At 29.8% G+C, this 25,434-nt stretch overlaps 1 protein-coding gene across 2 annotated transcripts; it reads right to left on the bottom strand.

The window, feature by feature from the left end:
- Window positions 1-771: 771 nt before the first annotated feature.
- On the bottom strand, window positions 772-22,757 carry LOC107453240 (putative monocarboxylate transporter 5). 2 transcript variants are annotated; one of them, XM_087166105.1, is made up of 7 exons: window positions 22,120-22,757; window positions 14,962-15,105; window positions 12,829-13,098; window positions 9,721-10,019; window positions 5,766-6,099; window positions 2,785-3,072; window positions 772-1,182 (listed from the first exon to the last, which is right to left on the bottom strand). In XM_087166105.1, exons 1-7 carry the CDS (start codon window positions 22,304-22,306, stop codon window positions 983-985), a joined length of 1,722 nt encoding a protein of 573 aa, XP_087022231.1. In that variant the 5' UTR covers window positions 22,307-22,757; the 3' UTR covers window positions 772-982. The 2 variants fall into 2 exon arrangements, with proteins under 2 accessions (XP_087022231.1, XP_087022229.1); XM_087166103.1 differs by lacking the exon at window positions 22,120-22,757 and adding an exon at window positions 20,151-20,383.
- Window positions 22,758-25,434: the final 2,677 nt, after the last annotated feature.

Genomic DNA, 25,434 nt, shown 5'->3' with positions numbered 1-25,434 from the left:
AAACAATCACAGTGTTGGCTCTGAAAAACATTATAATTTTGTCAAAACAAAAAAACAAATGTTTTGACAAATGTTTTGACAAATGTTTTGACAAACATTTTGACAAAAAAATTTAAATATTTTACACAAATGAAAATTATGCTTGTAAACAGCAAAAAAGCAGCTGGTATAGTTATGATATTTCTGGTAAAAAAAAAGATATGGTATTCAAACCATTAATTTGGTAATTTTTCCGTTCATATGATAACTATTTATTGAAAATTTTGTTTTTAAAAGTTATTGTTCGTATTATCACACATTAAGTGAAAAATGCTGAACTGAAAAGTAAATTTTACCGAATAAATGGTTTTTAAGCCATGCTTTAAGGTATCATGATAAAATTACCAAATTTTGCCTTATTTACCAAATTTTATAACATATTTAAAACTATATTTTGTTTTCCAAAATCATAACCAGAGCACTTCGGTAAAAATCACTTAGTGTTTTGGTATTACCATAGAACCAGAAGCAAAGTCAATTTTACTAGTATTTGGCAACTTTGGCCATACTTTTTTTCTCAGTGTGGAGAACGGTTAATGACGCAAACTTCAAGTCCTCTGATTGAAAAAACCGGTGTTCTTTTGGAAAAAAAATTTCTTTTTTTTCTTCTTTAATTTGTGTAAATTTTTCTATAATCAACTGAAGAAGACTGCATAGTGTTATTTCTTCAGGGAGAAAATACTCTCCTGTCATGCCTTGGACTTTGAAAAGTTGGGATGACAAAGATACTTTATAGTTACAAAAAGTTTTAATTTAATACAAAAAGAGTAAAAACCGTTACATAAATATTTCTTGTGCTAACTCGTTGAAAACGTTGAGAGAGAATAAATAGTTCTGATGTGCAACTGAAACTTTAAATCATTAAAAGTAAAATAAAGCTCTGTTTCAATTTCCCTGAGCTAGAACATATCAGGTACGTTTTCAAGGTTTTTTCTTCTCCTGATCAGCTTGGTTTGGCTTCTTTTTCCTGCCTTTCGATGTTTTTAAAGTAGTTTTTATTGTCAATTTTTTCTTGATAATTGTCTCCATAATAAAGTTTAACGACAACGGGTTCCAGCAACCACATTCCTCCTGATATAATGGACACCCCTCCGGTCAAATAGAACATTCCATCGTAAGATCCAACTTTATCCCGAAAGTAACCTAAAAATTAAATAAATTATGATGATAGTGATAATTGGCAATAAAATACGAATTGAAAATAGTTTTAACATTTATATCACTTTGAAATATTAAGATTTTTAAATCTATTTAAGTTAACTCCAAACAACACATTCACAGAATCAACAATGAAAAGTTATTGTTTTTGCTGCATGTGCAAACTGTAATGGGGAAGTATGTCTAACAAATAAAATAATTAAAATGAAAATACTTCATCGGTCATGTTTAAAAGGAATTCAAACAATATACCGATTGGAGGTCGTAAATTAGCATTTATTTTGTTGTACAGTTCACACATTTGAAAGAGATGCCGATATGTAATTTTTTGCATTGTAGCTCTTACGACTTACATTTGACCATTCAAATTAAATTGTATATGTTTTTATTCCTAAAATTAAATATTTTGTTTTATTAATTCAACTTACATGTTTTGGTGCATTTCAATGAAGCTATTTATGACTCACTAAATATATAAATAAGACAATGTAAAAAATAAAAAAAAAATTGGAATATATGACAACCAAAGCTGATGTTTTCAGGGGGTACCAGCCTCGGATGTCATAAAAGCAAAACCTTTTCTATCGAGAAAGCAAGACAAAAATCTAAAATTGCTTTCCTCTCTGTACCCCAAAGGTTTTGCCAAAGTCCAGGAAAAGAATAGAATGCATAAAATACAATAAAACACAGAAGATAATATAGTGATTGTATAATATAAACTTTATTATTCTTCTGTGTTTTATTGTATTTTATGCATTCTATTCTTTTCCTGGTCTTTGGCAAAAACTTTGGGGCACAGAGAAAGCAATTTTAGATCTTCGTCTTGCTTTCTCGATAGGAAAGGTTTTGCTTTCATAACATCCCCTGAAAACGTCAGCTTTGGTTGTCATATTTTCCAATTTTTTTTCATTTTTTCACTGTCTCATTTGTTTAATTCCTTTTGGACTCACTGCTGCTAAGCTCGTTTTCGCATAGGATGTATTATTATTATTTTAATTGATTTAATATTTTGAATTCTTCACTAAATATATACTATGACTAAGCTAATGCATGGGGAAAAAATTCTGGTTAAATTATCGTACGGTATGGTAATAACATTTCTGGTTAAAAAAAATTTCAAAAAAACCAAAAACAGTTCTAGTTTAGAAAATCAAAATATATGGTATTTAAACCATTCATTTCGTAATTCTTCCCTTTGTATGGCAACAGTTTACCGGAAATTCTGGTTTTCAAAATTATAATTCTTATTACTAAACATCAACATTTAGTAAAAAATGCCAACTGATTAAATAGTTTTTATGTCGTATCATGCTAAAATTGACAAATTTTACCACAATTATCAAATTTTATCACGTATTACAAAACCATAATTTATTGTAAATTTTACCTAAAAATCATTATCATAGTGCTTCGGTAAAATTTATCGAGATTTTCGGTATTCCTGTAGAGCCAGAAACATAGTAAATTTTACCATATTCTGGTAAGTTTGACCAAACTTTTTTCTCAGTGCAGTATTCATTTGGAAAATTTTTCCCCTTTAGCCCCTCTAGTATTATTATGTAGATAGGTTGTTTAAGCTTTTCTTACCAATGAGTGGAGGTATGCAGAATGAGACTAAACCAGAAAGGAAGCCAACACAAGCTATTGCTACTGCTTGTTTATTCATGTCCACATACTTTAGCACCAGTACAGGAAATAGCACGAGCATACTCCCAGATGCCATTCCATAAAGGACTTGAAGTGTCATGAAGGTGTACAGGGAATTGGTAATAGGAAACAGTGCAATGAAGATGCCTTGCAAGACCAGCAACGTTGTCACGAAGGAAGGAATCGTCATGAAGCCTCGATCAGTCACCCAACCAAAACAAAGTCTTCCTGGAAGTAAGATTGTTGTCTTATTAACTAAAAACTAGATCCTAAACCAAAAACAAACTTTATCTAACATAACAAACACTATCGCTGATATTAATTAACTGGATATTTTCATGTCAGTGTAATCCTGTGTAAAATTGAACAAACCCTTGAATTTCGAATTTTTTTTAGAGCCATATCCAAAATCAAAACATTAAATGATCTTCCATGAGAATTTAATTCTTATCTTCTTCTATAATTGGAATTTTAATGATACGTTTGATTTTTAATCTTTTTAAATCTTCAACACTAATCTTCGTGAAGCAACCTTGCTTCCTTGGGAATCTTCCCATATTTTTTTAAAAATTTTAATTTTCCCACTTGAATATTTTGAAAAAATTGTCCTGTACTTCTTTTCTACTGGTTAAACCAATCCTTTTCTCTTTGCAACGTTTTTGTCTCGTTATTTTTCTACTATCATTTTGTGTTGAGACACTGGGAAAGATTATTGTGTGTACCAAAACTATAGGATATCTATATATGTACCTTTATTTGTGCTTTGTTCATGTTATTTTGTTTTATTCATTCGGAGCTCAAAGTATCGGATGTGTGTATCACGTATTTATTTAATTAGTTTTATTTCCTGTTAAATATTTGAAGTGTGTAAGCTCTTTTCCGTGGAAGATCAGTTTACAAAATAAAGAGAAATCTTAAAAATTAAATCCAACTCCATCAATTGCTCCGACTCCCTTAGATGTTTGTCGAAGCATTACATCTGTCTCCTGTTATTTATAAAGTTTTTAAAACTTGTTCATTTCGGCTAAAAATAGACTAAAAAATTGTAGCTTTAGACGCAAAACTAATTCCGGATTTGAAATCCCCACACACCAAGTAGAAAAGATCAAGAATTTGCATAAATGCAGCGTAATACATGTTCCTCTGTCTAATTATTATCTGTCTTAAAAAAAATTTTGAAATGTATTTTTATTTATGTAACAAGAAAATTTTAAAAATAATTATCTGTAGCTGATCATGCATCGCAAGATTTCCCTATTGTCATGTCAATCATCGTGTTTGATATTCTTGAAAATATCATGCAACATATAATACAAAAAACACGTTTTGAAAATTCATTATTAATACTCTTTGATTATTATTAGAATTTTTTTTAATTATTATACTGCATTGTTATAAATTATTTATTAAATTATTATACTGTATTATTAACTTATTATACTACATAATTATTATAATTTCTTTTATAGTCTTGATAATCTTAAATTATGGGAAAAATAGAATTTCGATCCTGCATTCATCTCAAAGGAGCCCAGTGTAACGTGATAAAAAAGAGCATGTGGTCATGAAATTTAAGCCGAACTACTTGTTAAAAATGTATTTAAACGATCTTAAAATTTTTCTTTATATGAGCCAAAAATATTTTTAAACTGAATAATTACATAGACCATTGGTTTGTATAAACACTGTTTAATGGAATCAGCCGATTATTGTGATCAAATTTCCAAGACTAGATTCATATTTACATGAAAACATAAAAAATTCTTCAGTTATCAAATGCAGTTATCTCGCTATCACCGAATTATTGGAATGTAGAATTTATTAGAATGTGGAAGAGTTGTGTACAGGTGTGCGTGAGGATGGTGGTCTTTTCTTTCAGAGAAAATAAGGTGTCCAAAAAGGATCGAGTATACTTTGTACTGTGTAGATTAAAGCAAAAAGAAACAACGTGAATAAAGCACAAATGAAAGTACATAAATGAACTTACTATAGTTTCGGTTCTATAAACAAGATCCTTACACAGTGTATGAACACCAAATGACAGAACAGAAGTAACGAGACAAACACGTGAGATGTGTTTTGTCCAATAAGGACAGAAGAGCACGTTAGAATTAGATAATAAAGAAAGAAACATGCGAGAATTCGATAGAAATAATAAGAAACATGTGAGAGGGGATTTGGCGGGAAGTCCAGGATGCAACAGATTAAAATAGAATGGACTTCCAAATATTGGGAAATGGTGGGATACTAGAAAAATCATTGATTAAGTTATTCGAATTTTCAGAACATTACCAATGAGTGGTAACACTGATCCATTCAACACTGTACCAAATTTGATCTTCGGGAGTGATTTCATAATTTGGAAAATTGAATGAAGAAAATCTACCTTAATTTGTGTATTTTTAATCTTGTAAAAATTATATTTAAATTAAAATAGTTACACTAATTTTAATTGAAAAATTTAATTAATTATTAAATTTTAAAAATGTACATTAATGAACTGTATTCTACATTTATACTCGTAATTCTGTGGGGGGGGGGGGAATCTTCTTCGTGTCTAACGCAAGGTTGATATTTGGAATGTATAATATGTTTATTTATCGTTTATTAGAATCAAAATCTTCAAGTACCTTCAAAATCAGGTACCAATGTGATCACATTAAAAGCGGCGGGCACTGTATTTAATTTATCTGGAGATAAAAAAAAAATTATGACTTAGTTTTATATAATCTGAGTTCTTTTTAAAATGCATAAATACTGTTTGATTCATAAAGGAAACAGAACTCAGAAACCTAAAAGCTGACATTTTGTTTTAATATTTAAAACTCATTATTTGATTCTTATTTTTAGAAACATAATTTTTAGCACATAATAAATTAACTACAGGGTGACCATATTTAATACCTTGCATATATACTAACCAACTAAGTCACCAATTGCAAGGGCATTGATGAGGTACTTCCCATAAGATTCCGAAATCCCTTTGTCTTTGCTGTAGTCCACGGTCACGGTTATGATTGGTATGAAAATGATAACATATGTTGCCATGCAGATGCTTATGAGGACGTACACCGGATTGGTATATATTTCTTTCATAGCTTTGATACTTTGAAAAAATGATCCATCGTTTTCATCAGTTTTTAATTTACTAATTTTATTATCTTTGAATGGCATCACACTTCCACTTAGCTGTTCAGAAATCGTAGAAATTTTACTATCTGATTTGAGATTGTCTCCTTCATTTTCATGACACATCTGCAAAAAAAATATTAATAATAATTATGATTATAATTTTATGCAATTAAAGAAGTGTCTGGCTGTGTGTGACTTTTAAATATTTTGAAGATATTTATAAATTAGCGAAGATAGATATTTCTTTCTTTCTTTGCAGTTATAGAGTTCTTTAATAAGGGATCACACTGATTTACCATCAGTGTGAAACAGAAGACTATTTTCGATTTTATCCAACAACACGTTGCTTGTTTTTTATTTAACCACAATAGTTAAATAAACTGGCAAGGCAATGAATTCATACTTCTCCCATCAGTTTTACATATTTTCTGTTCTTTCTAATCACTCACCTTTCACTTTAACTTGTAAAAATAATGTTTCTTTATTTATTAGAATAACAATAAAACGAAATAAATTAATTATTCAGTTTTAGTAGTTTCGGGAGCTGTTTACGTCATCTGTAACATTACGCGTCGTTCCTTCCATGAATGTTAAAAGATAAAGCACTGAAAAAAGAACTAGATTCTAGGCTATGATAGGATGTTAAGAATTTTCTGCATATTTCCCTTTTCGTTTTAAAAACTAATTTTGAAAAATTTAAAAAAATAAAAATAAAAATAAAAAAAAATAAATAAATAAATAAAAATTGAAAAATAATTATTTTTTAAAGTTTTAATTCATCACTAGATGTCGCCACAGTAGGGTATCACGTGATAACCACAAATATATCTCTGTTTTAAATTCTTATTCTAAAGAACTCATTAATTTATGGCAAATAATGCTTTTTAATGAAACCAAAAAGTGGTCTTTCATGAATTAGTATCTTCTTTATTTTCTAACTCATTTTTTTGCAGGCCAGGTGGTCGAGCAGTTAGCGTGCCTGACTGCAAAGTCAATAGCTGCGGGTTCAGATCCCGCTCTGGGCATGGATGTTTCTCTCTTTGTGTTGTCTTTTTTTGTGATGTGTGAATGTGGCCCACCCTATGAACGGGTATCTATGCCGGTGTGGCGTGGGTAATGTTGCTCTTCTCCGTGACTTAGGCTCACATGTGCCCACTGGGTAACGTTAAATGAGCAACACTTCCGGTATCTTCTCAGAAGAAGGACTTTAAAGTTCAGTACCTGCCATTAGAAAAAAAAATATTATTTTTTGCAGTTATTGGCTTTAAATAATTTTTTCCCTCGGCAAAAAAAATCATGAATAATAAAGAATGTTGTCCCATCATAAAAATTAATTATTCCTTAAATAAGAGTATTAATAATTCGACCAATTCTTTAAATAAAATAAATAATGCCTCAAAAATAGATGGAAAGTATAATTTTTTTTGTGTTAATTAAATATTTATAACTGTGAAAAATAAATACTTTGATGCATCTTTTTCAAAAATAAAGCTGAACGGACAAAATAATCTGCAATATTTAAATATGAAGAGAAAAATGATACTTGAAGTTTTATTATAGATACTATAAAAATATTAGTGATAATGATATGAAATTTAACAATAGATAGTACATGTTCGGTATATATGTTTAATAACAATATGCTTTTCAGAATTATCAGACTACTTTTAAAATTAATTTCTCAGAAATAAATATTTCATAAATATAATTTTTTTAAATGACATTAAATATGTACAATATTCTGTATCAATTAATTCACGCATAAGTCTGCACTGTTAGAAATTTCTCGAAAAAAATGGTTAAATAACAATTTATTTAATTGTCATATTTAAACAAACATCACCATATTTAAACAAAACAGACAAATAACCATAAATAAAATGATATTCAAACTGTTAACTCTGAAAACTACCGTTAATTAACTGCTTTTACCTAATACGGTTAAACAACCAATTTCGTATACTACTACCTTTTTTTATAAATAGGTTAATAATTTATTTCTATTTTTTAACTCTACCAAAGAAATATTTTCATGAAATTTGTTATCTATTAACAGAAATTAAAAGTTCAATATATTCAGCTCTCACACATTTTATCTTAATGAGAGATAAAAAAATATTAATAATAATTTAGATCCAGCCTTAAGACAAACTTAGAAACGTGCAGTGTGTGTTTAGAATTTTTTTACTTAAGCTCATTTTCAGAGCAAGGCACTTAAGCAACTAATTGAGTAAAAAAAAAACAATTAAAATCAGAAAGTGTGGTATTGTTTTTGGGAGTGTTTTTCTTGTTCGACTTTTCATTTAACAAGAGGATTGCGTGGGTGAATAGTCCACTTTCAAGAGTGTTCGTTGATATTTACTTTTCTTTCTTCAAATATATTTTTCCAGCTTCAATTTACAGCAGTTTTTTTTAAAGTTATGGAGTAAATTGCAATGGGCAATGCATTACATATCTATTTTAATTAAGTCAAATTACAGGAACCGGGCAGAACAATGCAAGAATCTGAAGCAATCTCTCTAGTCAAGGCTATATATATATATATATATATATATATATATATATATATATATATATATATATATATATATATATATATATATATATATATATATATATATATATATATATATATATATATATATATATATATATATACAGTAACACACAAAGTATTCTTTTTTTAGAAAAAATTAGAAGAAGAAAATCGAGGGTGCCTGCTAGAACACAGTTTTCTTTTCCTTTAATTGATCAGCAACAAGATCCGGAGTGCGTTGTTACAACTAGTTTCAATCACCATTCGAGGGCGCTGACATTTGTCATAAAAATTATGAATATGTATAACTTGAGTTTCAGGCAAATGGAAGTTTTATAGGGAAGCCTAAATATTACTTCCCACACTATTTTATTTTTCTTATAATTATTGAATTTGATTGTTATTTAAATTCGGCCTTCTCATTCATTTCACCATTCTACATGGAACCACAGTGCAACATGCAACAACAACTTTAAAAGAAAAAAAAAGAATCGTGGAAGGTGACAAACTCTATGTGTAGTGCCGCGATGTCTCAGAGGATAGAGAGTTCAAGCTTTCGAGAAATATCCTCTGTGGTAGACGGATCATGGGTTAGAGTCCCTTTGTAACAGGCTAACCATGGGAGGTTCTCGCTGTCTTCCTCTCCATGTAACGCAAATGCGAGTTAGTTCAATAAAATTTCTCCCAATATTTGATCTAAGAGTCCCCTTGTCTTCTGTATTGGGTTTAAAATTACAAGGCTAAGGAGCTGAACATTAGTAGTCGTAAACCCGGAAATTGGGTCTACTGTTTAACGATGGTTATGAAACAAAAACTGTATGTGTAAAAGTCGTAGTAACCTCAGGACTATGCACCACACACTTGTTTAATCAATAAGTTTCAAGAACCGGGCATTACATACTAGAAAAAAAAACATTATTGAAGGAAACATTAAAGTTCATAACAATTTCCAAACAAGGCTCTGCATATTTTTTTGATTGATCCTAAAAAAGACAGATCTATAATTTAACGCAGCAAAAAAAGAAAACTTAATTCACCGTAAACCATAGATAAGCAAACTGGAAAAAAAAGGTTCATTGATTCGCAGGTGTTGCGTGCAGGTATAGAACTCGCCACGCGCGGTACCCCAGTAGATTAAATTGTAGTACACTTTTCAAATCCATTATCACACGCTTAAAAGAATAAACATAAAAAACGGATTAACCTACCTTATCCAACTGTTTAACTTTCATCACAGGTGTTTTGGTAACTCTGTACAAAATGCAAACAGCTCTCAATTCCTCTTCAGTTTCCCAAATTTCATTCCCTCTTAGTGACCGAGAAATATTTTTGGGATCGCAAGGATGGTTTCTATTTACGTATACAAGTTCTTCCACTGGATTGCTGCTGAAAGACGTATGGCGAATCACCTGTTTTGTACTGTTAACATCAAGTGCTGGTGCATTGAATTTCTGTTGCTGTTTTTCACTATCCTGCTTTCTAGACTGCTTATCACTTTGTAGGGCTACTATAATGAAAAATCATTAAATATATCAAAATTAAGCCCACATTTATAAAATTTTAGCTACACTCTTGAAGAATTATTGCGGTGCAACGAAAGGCCATAATAGTTTAGAAACAGTACTCGATTGTCCCGAAAAAATCGCATAGTTCAAAAAGTTCTCAAAGAAAATAGTTCCAAGAAATGCACACAATGATACCAAACTCAACCTCTGATCTTAACCATGGGGGTAAGAGTAACTTCAAAATCATAAATCAGAACCTATGCTTTTTATCGCAGATTTGGATTCTCCTCAAAAAAAATTACTTTAATTTTGACTAACAAGATTTAGCATTTTGACTCACAGATGGTATGAAAACGAGTAATAATCGGTAATAATCGGTATGATGGTAGTAATCCATCCAGTATATGATGGTAATATGATGGTCATACTAATCCAGTATATGATGGTAATATGATGGTAATACTAATCCAGTATATGATGGTAATAATCGGTATGAAAACGACGTAAAAATTGCTTAAAATGGACATTTCTTGAGAAATACATTTCAGCGTGAACAAATATAAATCTAAATGAGGTGATCCGGGTTTGAATCCCAGCGTTGGCTGGTCGATCCGAATTCCGCACCCGACTTGGACCGATCATATCGCTGGCCTAAAATTACACTCAGTAGTAGGCGGATCATGGTGTTAGAGTCCCCTTGCCGTCAGGCTAACCATAGGAGGTTTTCGTGGTTTTCCACTCAATGTAATGCAAATGCAAACACGGGTTAGATACATAAAACAGTCCTCTAAGATGGCAAATTTCTCTAAATACTTGATCCAGGAGTTCCCTTGTCTTCAGGATTCGGTTCAAAATTTCACGGCTAGGAAATTGAACATTGAAACATTTGTAAGTTCAAAACTGGGTTGGGTGTTCAGCAACGGTTATAATTATATCCTTCTAAGTGAAAATACGTTCATTAGATCACAAATTATTAATGGTGTAAAATTTTCATTTTGCGCGCTGTACAACCTTAATAATATAAAAGATAAATTCACAAATCAAAACTGCGATTAAATAATAAATAAAACAATAGCAATGATCAATAAAAACAAACAACATTTTTGAAATAGCAATAATTAGGTAAGCAAAACAAGAATAGTTTTGGCTATTGTATCAAATGGGGTTCTAAAGTCAACGTCAGGTGTTTGTTTCAAAAGTAAACTAGTACAACTTTACAAATTTTTGAAGGAAGAAAAAATGCATTTAGGAGCCTTACATTTTTTTGAGATATTAATTATTAAATAACAAATAAGTATTACATTAGAAAATCAAATGCTTTTGTTGTACGAAGAACACAGTTAATGAACGATGTCAATACAACATAAGAATTTAGATTTTATGGTGCAAAATAATAAAATAACCAATATTTCTCGAAACTAAATATTTAAGATAGAATTTAAAAATAATATAAATTTCAGTGATAGCAACTCATTTAAATATTTTATGCACGATATTCGCCCCACCTTTAATTTAAAAGATGACCAAAATAGTAACAGCCCGGAAAATGCAAAATCCGCCTAAAACCTATTCAGATTCAAACACATGACCAACTTTAATTTTGGCCAACCTACATATTTCTAGAGTATCATCGTAAAAATATAGAAACTCAAATAAGAAATCTCAAATTTATTTATTGGGCAGGAAAACTAAAAATCTTTCATGCTCTGATTAATCATTATTGAAACCAAAACGGAAAATGAAAGGATTAAAAACCAGTTTATTTGTCTACAAAACTTAAAAGGGTTAAAGATCAATTTTTATTTTCTTATAAAAATATAAATTACTATTTTAATAGATTAAATAAAGTGAAAATAAAAATATTCGGTGAATTAGCCTAATAGGTTAATATAATAACAGAAACCCAGTGGGACATGCGTTTGTATAAAATTCAGGCTTATTTATCCCAAAAGATTTTTTAAAAATATCTGAGGGACATATACACCGAAGAGCCATTACATTATGACCACCCTCCATCTATAACAATGGGATCGTCCAGGTTTTCATGGTTTCTGGGCCAGGAACAATGTTTTCATGGGGTACATTAGGACCCATAATCCTCATAGAACAATCCCTGACGTCTGTAAGCTACTTGAACATAGTTGCAGACCAGGTTCACCCATTCATGGCAACAGTTTTTCCTGCGGGGGATGGTGTTTACCAACAGGAAAATGCACCATGTCATAAAGGTTGAATCGTCATGGATTGGTTCGAGGAACATTCCAGTGACTTTCAAGTCATGTCTTGGCCCCCAAATTCACCTGACCTTTATCCAATAGAGCATTTGTGGTCCTATTTGGAAAACCAAATTCGTGCTGCCACGCTACCCCCTCGCAATGTGAGGGAATTGCAGGACCAGTTGGTGAGCGCTTGGTACCAGACACCTCAGACTACCTATCAGCACCTTGTGGAATCAATTCCACGGCGGGTGCTAGCAGTTTTGAGGGCTAAAGGTGGTCCTACATGTTATTATCAGGGTGGTCATAATATAATGGCTCATCGGTGTATGTCCCCGTGGAGCCGAAAAGGTTAATGCGTTGCGTTTATAAAGGCCATTTAGCTTCATCCTCAAACAAACTGGTTTCAGATTATTTTAATCTCTCCTTTGCTCTTATTGATCTAAAAAAGGATTGGTAAAAGTTTGAAAACATATTAGTCCACTTGAATATTTAATTGCATCCTGTAATCTATATTTATTTCAAAAATATTATAAATCTATATGAAGAGTGGCCATTACAGAACTCTTTATAATATGATTATAATCATACTCACATTGTCTAGCGTATTGTTTAGGATGTGTTACCCACGGTGGAGATTTCAGTAACAGAGATGGGGGCAGTACGTGAAGAAGAACTCCACCTAACATGAGAAATCCTCCAGCAAGTCCATAAGAATCAAGAATGCTTTCAATCATAAATGGAAATCCTAGGCTTCCGACGCATGCACCTGACAAAGCAATACCAGAAGCTGTGGCACGATGCTTCTCAAAATATTGGTTTACTACCACTTGGAAAAGAGTGTTGGCAAAACCAAATCCTATGCCTAAATGTATGTAGAAAAAAAATTTAGAACAAACAGGGGAAAAAAGGAACACTATTTGCAAACCTAAACAGCATTTACCACAGTGATAATTCATAAGTTCAATCGAAGGCGAGTTGTTCTTAATTATGAAAAGATAACCTTAATTTAACGATTATAGGTATGTTTCTTACGTGGCACCATAACCTCGGGTATTTCTCTATCTATTGGCAACACTGTAGTTATCATTCATTTTGTTAAGTTGTCTAAAGTAATAATTTAAGTAGTGTTACAAATTTAGCAATACGTTGAGTATTTATTTAGATTCATTTTTTTTATGTTGTCTTAAGTTATGATTTAATTAGTGTTAAATAGTTAGCTATACGTTAATCATTTATTTAGAATAATTATGTATTTTCAAAGAAATAAAAACCTATTTAAAAAGTCTTTATTCAAATTTATTTTTGATCCTTCCTAAAATGGCTGCAGAAATTTTAAGCATAAATGGTGCTATAGTGCCCCAACCACAAGTCATGGCAATTATTGGTGACGGGGCTTATCTTCTTCGCTCCTTCGAGCAATAACATATATATAGATAATTTCATGTATATATATATATAGAAAGGGAATGATGGCGAACCAGATATAACTTCGAACTTCTATAAGCAGTCCCAAATTACCCATATAATCCGCAGTAGTAGGCTGAGATGGTTGGGCCATTTATGGAAAAGCCCGGAAAGTAGCGCCATGAGAATCGTCCCCTTTAAAAACCGCCAGGGGTCACGCCCCAGAGGCATACCCCCGACTAGACGGCTCAACAACATATATATATATATATATATATATATATATATATATATATATATATATATATATATATATATATATATATATATATATATATATATATATATATATATATATATATATATATATATATATATATATATATATATATAAGTTCATAACGAAGAATAAAACAAAGAAAAATAATAGACATATGAAAAAGGGGGGGAAATAATAAGTAAAAAATAACAAACAACAGTTTATTAAAAATAATAATAAATAAAAAAAAAATAAAAAAATCATGAAATGTTAATTAAAAAACCGGAAAAAAAGGATATAATCTTTTCTTCAGCCCACACGATTATATCCGCAAAACAGAGTGCTTTCTGATATTGTATCAATAAAGCCAAAGCTAAATAAATTAATACAATAGTGTGAGGAGCACTCAAAAATTTTTTTAAAAAATAACAACAAATGAAATAGATCACAAAAAGTACAAATAAGTAAAAATAACATGTAAAAACAGATAATAAAATAAAATAAAAAGAAAAAACATTGAAAAGGGGGGACTATAAAGCGAGCAGCAAAATCAGTTCAACTTACATGGACGGATATATATATATATATATATATATATATATATATATATATATATATATATATATATATATATATATATATATATATATATATATATATATATATATATATATATATATATATATATATATATATATATATATATATATATATATATATATATATATATATATACAGAGAGAGAGAGGTTATGTGCTTATATATTCAGTTTTCAAATATGTATAAGTATAAGCTTCAATATGGGTGTGTATTATGTGTATAAATCTTAGAAGATAATTAATTTTTGGCATGTTTTTTTATGTTTACTGTTTTAAATTTATTGTGTACTTATTCTTCATAATCGCCTATACAAGAAATATTCTCTTGGTGGTGAATATATGTTTATTTTAATTATTTTCGAACTTATATGTTTTCTGCATCGTTCAATAAAGGTGGTACGTTTGTTTGTTAATACCATATGTATTTAACATGAAACAAAAACACCTCATAAGCAAACCTTACCATGAAGTCCACCCCAAAATATAGCTAGCCATAAGACATTAGGTGCAAAACAACATAGTGCTGCTCCAGCAGCTGCCAGCATACCTCCGCAGAAGGTTACCGTACGAATACCATATGTCTGGCCTACAATTCCAACCAAGGGACCTAAACGAAAGTCAATACATAAAAATCAAACTTAACTCTATCACTTGAGTTGAGATGAACTCAGAGTTAAAAATTAAGTTAGCTTTGAAAAAGACTAATAAAGTTTCGAAATTCAATGTCTCACAATAGAGTAAATGACGCATAATCAACTTCACTGATTTTCATTTTTACTTTTCATTCGTAATGCTGATGCATAACAAATAAAAAGTAAAAATGAAAATCAGTTATATCAAAGTACAGGTATATACAATAGAAGACTTAAAAGTACTCTCTAAAAAAATTACTGATCAAATTTCTCTAAAAAGTACTAGCACCCTGCGTGTAGCATCCTTAAAATCCCTTTTACTGTAAAATCTATTTTTGTCATAATATTTGACACCCAAATCTCTACCATATTATTTACTTAAATACTGTTAATCAGTGATTTTGCGGTAAATATTACAGTAAAAATGAGAGTACAGTGCGCCAAAAGAAAAAACGGACCACCCTGATACACTTTTGATTTAATGATCGGATCTTCATGTTTTAGGACTCAATCTTAATGGTTCGAGTAGGTGACTTCAAATATGGTAATTAACGATATTTTAAGTTACAAAATCAGACACAAAAGCGTACTTCTCTGAATAAACACATCTTTTTCTCGACGGATTCGGATTTTTGACACCCAAAATAAAAGGGGTAGTTACAAATTGGGAAATATGATCCCCATAGTTTGGGACAGAAGAGAGATTCAAAGTTTGGACCCCTTAATGTTAATTTTACTTTTTGCGTATTTCGCTGTATCTCGAAGAACTTTTTAAGCGAATTGAAAAAATTTCGCAAAAATTTATAAAATTCGCTTTTCCAAAGATAATTCCGTGTTAAAAATAACTCTTAGTAAATATTTATAATTTTTCATTATTTTATTTAAGAATGATTGAAAAGAGATTGAATTGCAAGGTATACAATTTTAAAGAATAAGCACCATTTTAAAGAATATAATTTTACTTCCAAAATACAAAATTTTAGGAAAATTAGTTGAATATTTCCTGAAAGATTTCTCTCAAATTTTGTATTTTGCCATGTGAAATTACGTAGGGGAGAGTCGGGTAGCCCCGCTCACTTAAGGAGTATTGCTTATATTTCTGCATAATAATGAGTAATAATCAATATTTTTGCATGTTTCTATTGTTTTATCATCTAATTAAATAATGCACAAAGAATAAACCAAAAAAAGAATAGTTTAACTTAAATTAATAGAAATTTTAAAAAACATGTTTTTCAGCTCTTTTCAAAATGTGTCGGGTAGCCCCACTCAGTTACAAAAATTATGTTTTTTGACTGTTTTTTCAGGTGTAAATGAAAGTGACCAATGTATTGACAATAGTTAAACCTTGTTTATCACAAAATTATTTTATTTATTACGTATTTATATACTTCTAGTGAATTCTATCATATAATAACAATCATTTAATGACAACAATATTTGTTGTTAAAAATGCATATAACATTCAAATTTGAAGAAATAAAATAATAATCTTTGCAACCGCACATTTATCGACGAAATAAAATTGGTCGTTGATACCTGACATTCATGTGAGCGGGCTACCCGAAATCCAATTTTTTTGTAAATTTGTAATTACTCGAACAATGTTTCGCATATAGACTTCTTTCTTTGTGCAAATTAAACTTAAGACTACATACTTTAATGCTGTATATATAGAAGAAAAAAAATTTTTAGTATTAAAGTGAAGTTTAATCGAAACATTCAACAAATTTTTCTTAATTTCATGACTACTATATTCGACATATTTTCAAAACTATTGCTTACCATGTTAACAACTGCATAAATACATGAAACTTTGAAAAGAATCTTTTTTTAATATAACAATTAATATCCGATGGCCCATTGACTTGAAAAAATATTCTATACATATGAAATTCACAGTGGGCGGGGCTACCCGACTCTCCCCTACTTGAAAATTATGTAAAAAACTGCATATCCCATTAAAATATTGTTAGCATATTAAAATTTTTCGAATATTATTTAATAAAATAACAACAAAAAAACATAAATATTTACTAAAATTTCTTTTTTGCACGGAATTTTCTTTGGATAAACGAATTTCATAACTATATGCAAAAGGTTTTTGATTAGCTTAAAAAGCTCTCGAAATATGGTGAAATATGCAAAAAGTAACTTTGAATCCTTCCTGATAAGAACCATATTTCCCAAATTGAAGCTATATTTTGGTGGACGAAAATTCAAATCTGTTGAAAAAAAGTTATGTTTATTCAGAGAAAGTAGGTTTTTCCGTCTGATTTCTGAACTTATTAATTAGCATATTTGAGGTCACTCCCTCGAGCCATTAAAATTGAGTCTTACAATGAGAAGAATTGATCATTAGATCAAAAGTTATTAAGGATGATCCGTTTTTTATTTTGCACACTGTACATCAGATTTTTTCTTCCGTAAAATTTATCGGAGAAAATGGATTTCATAGTTAGACATATCAGCACCCTGAGTGATGGTACTTATTACCGTAATTTGATTTGTACATTTTTACAGTGTTAAAAACCAATTCTCGCACCAAAACATAGTTGTTAGCGTATTACAAGAGAGTGTACTAAGTCATAATCAGGATAGTTACAATGTGATTAACTGCTGTTTAGCTCTTTGTTTAATTAACCTTGAGGAACCGGGTTCGAATCCCGGCGATGGCGGGTCGATACGAATTCCACATCCAGCTTTCACCGTTCACAGCGCTAACATAAAATATCTTCAGTGGTAGACGAATCATGGGTTGAAATAGGTTTTCGTGGTTTTCTATCCCATATCCCATGTAACGCAAATGCGGGTGAGTTCCATCAAAAAGACCTCCAAGAAGACAAATTTCTCCCAGTACTTGATACAGGAGTTCCCTTTCTAAATTGGGTTCAAAATTGCAAAGCTACGGAGTTGAACATTAATTGTCGTAAACCCAAAATATTGTTGTTGTTGCTGTAGTTCATTTACGTCGCACTAGAGCTGCACAATGGGCTATTGGCGACGGCCCAAAATATTGAATCGTCTCTTTAATGAGGGTTATGAAATAAAGTAAAATTAACATAGAGCACTGTTCTTGTTGTTATCGTCGGCCATTAAGGCAGATGGGATCTGAGTATTCTTCTTTTCCAGTGGCGCCATCTATCGCCAAGAATTTGACTTTTGTCGCACCCATACGTCACACCCGTTTATAGGGCGGACATATTTATACATCCATTCAATCGTCCACAGATCGTAATTTTGACCTGAACCAGAGAACGATCAATCTCCAATTCAGTACTCCTATAGGTATTGATTTGTTATGAGAACAAGGAGGACTTTGTGAACTGACAAATTTAATGTGCACCAGTCACCATTTACTGCAAGACCGGCTGTAAACTCACGTTCTCTCAAAGAGTGAGTCCAGCGCCCTGCCAACCAGGTTATCCCGGCCTAGGGAACTAAGCCTACAGAACTAAACTAATTAAATGAGTTAAAATATATGCTGTGAAAGGGATAGTAATGTTTAAATTATTACAAATCACTTCAGATTGAAATTTAGATTAGATAAGAAATAACCATTTAAATGCAGTAGTTAAATTCTAGGTAATACATTTAAACATTACATTATAATAGTTATATATTTAATTATAAGTATTATAATAGCACCTAGTATCTCAATAAGAATCGAGGGAATAAAATATTTCATCTAAAGTCATTTTGCTCAAATGTCTCGAGGAAAAGCTATAAAAAATGAACAATCGTCATAGCAACCAAGATATTTAAGGACACGTTTCATTTAACAGTCAATTTAACTTCCCCAAACTATAATGGGTTTGAAAACTAATAAAAACAGCAGATTATGTTTTATAATTTTAAAAAATGCATATTTTTATGCATTTTTCTGGTTGATGCATGTACTGCTCTGAGCTCGCAACAACCACAATGAAGTAGCGTACAATGAATACTTGAGAAAAGCACTAGCGTCTGTCCTCGAACGAAAACATGCGAATTTAAGTACAACTATTTTTGTTCACAAAAAATTTAAATTCAATCGACTGTTTATAAACGATTTCATGATAATTTTTATAAATACTACAATCTATTCTCAAATGAATAGCGGAAAATTTAAGTACAACAGTCTCTTTTCAAATCAATTCGTGAGAATTAAGTTTATTCTCAAATGAATGCATTAGAATTTAAGGTCAACTGTTTGTTTTAAATGAATCCACACTGTAAAAACTATGGAATAGTATCTTTTGGTTATTTGAAGTCGAATAAATCAAAGATGCAAAGGAACACTTTATTTCAGAGTAACACAAAGTCAAATGCTCATATATACTTTTTTTTTATAACAGTCGTTGAACAGATGACCCTATTTTGTGTCTTATCACTACCAATGTTCAACTCAGTAGCCTTGTAATTTTGAATCCAATCCAGAAGACGAAGGAACTCTTTCTTGGTTGAAGCATTGGGGAAAATGTACTTTCGCGGAGGATTTTTTGATTGAACCTACCCGCATTTGCATTACATGGAGACGAAAACCTAATCCATGATTCGTCCACCACTGAGAATATTTTACATTAGCACTGTGGTCGGTACGAGCCTGGTGCGGAATTCGTTACGACCAGCCATCGCATTAGAATAGTCGAATCCAAACACCAATAATTGAGAAATCGTAATCCAAGCTCTACGCATTCGCAACATTTGTAAATTATTTTCGCATCCAAAAACACCAATTTCGGCATGCTTTGGATATTGTAGATTGTTTGAGTACGAGATGTTGCTAATACGCAAAACATTTGGTGCAAGCTTGCTCCAATATAAGTGTTCAGATTTAAATTACACCCTTTTAATTGCATATAAAAGCTCAATTTAGTGTTACCCTGATATAAATTGTTCCTTCACAAAAATTTTTGAGTTGTTCAACACACTTGAAGAGGCAGTGCACCACAGTTTTTACATACATCATTTCAATCACGATTCATATTTAGTCATTCCACAGAACACAACAAAAAACAATAAAAAGCTGGAAATTCACCTGTACACATTCGAAAACCATTTCTTACAGAAAATGGGAGCATAGCTTGTTCCCTGGTACATTGATACGAGTTCAGAATCGCGACATACAAGATGGCGGCCATCCTGTTAAGTCCAGATAAAAGCATGTTGATGACGCAAGATGCGATAGCAACTATCCAGGCATATCCTACATCAGGTTCTTCTAAGTATACCATATTTATCTATTAATGTATGTTCTAAATTCTAACATCTGGGTCTTCCGTTAAAATCTTTTGTTTTGAAAACTGAACTTGCTTGAATCAGTGCAACAAAAGTATTAAAAAATAGTAATTTAATAATTGAACTCATACGAAATTTGGCGAAAAGTTGCATTCATAAACAAAAATTATGTATTTTAAAATTTAGCATCTTCACCTACATTAAAATATTTCTTACTTTAATAAAATAGAAATGCAGGAATAAGACAAATAATTCTTATCTAAGACGAAATGATACAGAGTTTCAACACTTCATCAAACTTTTTATTTCATTGAATATCGTTTTGCTGATGGAAAAAAAACAGAATTGCAACGTCACAGCTAAAATATTCTAGTTCTTTTATTAAATTTGATCCTTGCATAAATTTTTAGAAATGTTAATTTAATCTTTACATTTCGTAGCACGCATGAATAAACCAAAATATTTGTTTTAGAATTTATTGCTGAGATTTTTTATGCAATAATGACTTTGTATAAAAAATAACAATTGTATGGAATATAATTGCAATTATAAACATTATTCAACTAAAATGCATCTGATGTATTGTTGTTGATTTACTCTTGTTGTGTAAATGGAACAGTAAGAATAAATAAAAAAATGAAAATTAAAAAAAGAATAAAAAGCATTAGAAATTGGCTAACATTTAACTTCGATCGAAAGAACTTTCAATGTGATGTGTAATATATAAAACCTGTATTTTGTTCAATTTACTTATACATTGTTTTGAAATTGGATAATAGATACCTGTACAAAATCAGTCGAATTATTTCTTTACAACAAAATTTGGGAAAGTCGTATTTTCAGAATGTTGATATACTTTTAATCGAAATTTGCATTTTGTCTTTTAAAATTATATAAGTAGTTCAAAATGATATAAAAATCTGTATACCTTACAACTGAAAATTTCAGATCCGAATTAAATAATAAATAACTGTTAGAAAAAAAATTGCATGACATTTTATTTTGATAAACTAATTTTATAATTATGCGCAAACATTTATTGATTCTCCTAACTAGTTCAATATATATTTTATTTTATATTATTTTATATTTTATCTATTTTATAATTTTATAACCATCGTTGAACAGCCGGCCAAATTTTGGGTTTACGACTACTAATGTTCAACTCCGTAGCCTTGTAATTTTGAAACCAATTAAAATGTGAAACATTTTTTAAACAATTATTATTAAAGCAAAACAATTTTAAAACAAACAAACATTTTAAAATATGCGGAATGTTCTGTATGCAGGAAATAACATTTTAATCACACCGCGATTAATATATAATTTCAGGATATCTTTAAAACTGAACTCAAAGAACAAACATTAGGGATCGAAAATTTAATAATCAATATTAAAAATCAATATTTAAGCTATTAAATAACAGAAATGCTATCAAAATCTATCGAATCATTATAGAGAAAGATAGGATAGAAATTATTAATTCCCGGAGAAATGGAAAGGAGTTTTACGGAGATTATTAAAAACACCTCAAAGTTTCATAAAGCAATTAAACTACCTTTAATATTTTTCATTTCGCCTTTCTCAGAAGCTATTCGATGAACTTAAATGAAATTTTTGTTCCTTCTTTGCATGAATATTAACTTCAGTTCATTCTCTTAAATATTAATAGAATGCTTTCTTGACAATGAGTTCAAAAATATAAAGGGTGAATAGAGAACCGAATCAATCAGCTTAGTTTACAAAAAAGGATTTAAATGAACACTTACCCATTAACATTCGAATGCTGTTTCTTACGACAAACGGCAAAGCAGCTTCGCTTCTACTAACATAATAGTTTGACATAATAGCCATATACAGAATGCCTACCATACGAGATAGTCCAGATAGCAGCATATTAATAACGCAAGCAGCTCCGGCTATTAACCAAGCACGAGCACCGTCCGGTGTTTCCATTTATTCAGTAATAAATTACCTTTAAATCAGAGTATATCCAACACTACCATAAAAGCTATAAGAACTTTCACACATTATCAAACGATAAATAAAATGGCATAAGAGAGCTAAAAGTTGACTTTTTATTTAACTGTTATTAATACGACTTACGTTATCCCTACTAATTAACATTGAACTCTTTGTAACGTCTCATACACGAAAAACTACTATATCTGAAAATTTAACCAAAAGTAAAAATTGTATAAAACAAAGCTACCGTGGCTCAATACAGTTGCAAACAATATACTATTTCCTTTATAAATCTGAAACCTAACAAATTCTTCTTTACCAATAAATATTCTAATTCCACGCATTTCGCGATGTGTATTGTTTCGGAGTAAAATATATATGCATAGTATGAGCATAGTGTCGTGTAGACGAGGCAAAAAAGCAGAAAAGTGAATTATTTAATGCACCCGTCACACAATACTTCAGCTGATCTAATTTCGGAATGTTCTTATGGGATGGGTCGTTCAAGTGCATAAGTCGCGAGTCTCTTAAAAGATTTTTTGAGAGCATTGGACCTATTATTAGTCCTATTTTTTTTATAAAAAAACGAATAGGATATTTGCCAAGAGGTAAATGTAATTGATCTTTTCAGATTATCTATGTTAGTAAACATATTATCTGTGTTAGTAAACATAGATAATACAGTAAGAATATTTTTAAAACAATTCCCAAAGAAATATTTTTGCGAATTAAAAATAAAACGCACAATTAAGTCTAGTTAACAACTCGCAACCATACTGGAATAAAGAAACAAATGCAATATATATATTTTAATATGTTCATCAAATTTTTATTAGTATTTTTAGTCTTTTGAAATTATTACGCGGAATTAAAAACTTTAAAGCCAGTTTAATCGCTCAAGGAACAAAAGCGGGATTTTTAAAAAGATGATTAAAGGAAACACCTTCAAGTTTCAAACAAACAGATTTAGATATTTTTAACTTCATCTTTCTCACCGTATTTAATTTATATTCTGAGAATTCTTTATAAAAATAAAATCAAGTGCGCTCATTAGGGGACGCTAATTAATATTTAAGCTAAGCAAAACTGAAATCACTATCGGAATCATACGAATTCCTCAGTGAAGGCTGAGGAAATGGAGAATATGTTTTAATGTAGGAGGAAAGAGTAAAAAGTTGAAAGGTGATTATTAAAAAAATCTACAAGTTTCATCAGGTAATCAGCTTATAATGTGTTACACCTCGCCTTCTTCAGTACTGACAAGAAAGATTTCAACAACTTGTAAGCGTGTATGTATGTATGTATGTATGTATGTATGTATGTATGTATGTATGTATGTATGTATGTATGTATGTATGTATATATATATATATATATATATATATATATATATATATATATATATATATATATATATATATATATATATATATATATATATATATATATATATATATATATATATATATATATATATATATATATATATATATATATATATATATATAGCACCAATAAAGACGAAAGGATAAAAAGAAAATAGAGAAAATCGAAGAAAATTAAGAAAATCAATAAGTTTTATTTACTGCGCATAAGCTACAAGTATTAAAATAAAATATTTAAAAAAGAAAAAAATATTTTTAAAGAAAAAAAAAAATATTATTTAAAAAATCAGTATATAATTAATTTAAAAAATATTTAAAAACATTAGCTATTTTAAAAAAAATGATAAATAAAATTATTTTTTTAAAAAAATAAGCCGGAAAACAAGATAAATACTTTTTAATATACTATATTTTTTTAAAAAATATATTTCTTTTTTAAATATTTTAGTTTACAATTTTTTTTCTCTTTTATTAATCTTTATTATTTTCCATGTTTATTCCATTTTCTTAGTAAAAAATTCACCTTTGCATATAACTTTAACATATAACTTAAATAACTAATTCAACTTAATTATAAACAACATCAAATTTTTATGCATTGCCTTTTGACGCAGATGGGGCAATAATGTCCCTTTATGGGTCGCGTTCATTTTGGCAACAATCACTTCACCGAGAACACTTCATCGACAGATTATTTCATTGACTAGGCCATTTGGTCGACAGGCCATTTCACGACAGGCCATTTCGTCGACAGGGTCATTTCGTCGACAGGGTCATTTCGTCGACAGGTTCTTTCGTTGACAGGGTTATTTTCCTCGACAATTTGTAGAAAAGGTTATTTCGTAGATAAAGTCATGCGTAATTTTGAAACTATTTTCATCATTTTTTAGATTAGACCCACTTCTTTGTAATTTAGTATATTTGTGTTGAAATTTATTAAATCTATATTGGTGTGAAATCTTTATATATAGTGTGTTGAAGTTGCCAGAAAAGAAGCATGTTATTTGAAAATTGCCAACTCCTCTATTCACATCACGTTGCAGATTTACTAAGCAATATATATCTATGATAGATTAATAAATGAATGAAAATAGAAAATTTAAGAATTCAAAATTTATTGAGTTTTAATAACAGCGCATTAGCTGCAGGTACATAAAACCCGTAATATAAAATAATAACACAAAAATGAGAAAGGAGCAATAAAGAATGTGTGTTGTTGGTATAAAACTTAAACTAAACCTGACGAACTATTTTCTTTAACTACTTAGATAAAATTAATAACAATATTATTGTAGAAGGTTTTTCACGGATTATTACCGATAATCTACCTATTTCAGATTTTATTAAACGCAACAAAATAAATCTATTAGACCTTTGATTACAAGGATCTCTCTCTAACATTTAATTTTCTAAACTGTATTTCTAAACTCCACTTTCTAAAATGTAAATATTACTGTAATTATAAATATATCGTAAATTACGAATTTAATTACTGAGAAATTCTAAATAATCTGTGCATTTTTAATTTATCTTTATTATTAAAATATACTTTTTTATTCAAATAGATCTAATTTTTCGTCACTTGCTTTCTTTTTTTTTTTTTTTTTTTTTTTTTTTGTTGACATTTTCATTTAAAAAAAATGCACTAAATAATTAATTTGTTTTTAGATTGATGATGATTATTTAGATTGATGTTTTTAAATTGATGATGACTTTGGTTGATGGTTTAATTAT

The sequence above is a fragment of the Parasteatoda tepidariorum genome, chromosome 1 (assembly GCF_982258835.1).
Source record: "Parasteatoda tepidariorum strain Cologne lab strain chromosome 1, Ptep-v5.0, whole genome shotgun sequence".
NCBI classification, from domain to species: Eukaryota; Metazoa; Arthropoda; class Arachnida; order Araneae; family Theridiidae; genus Parasteatoda; species Parasteatoda tepidariorum.
The sequence above is the reverse complement of the archived record's forward strand: the minus strand, read 5'-3'. Positions and strand labels throughout refer to the sequence as shown.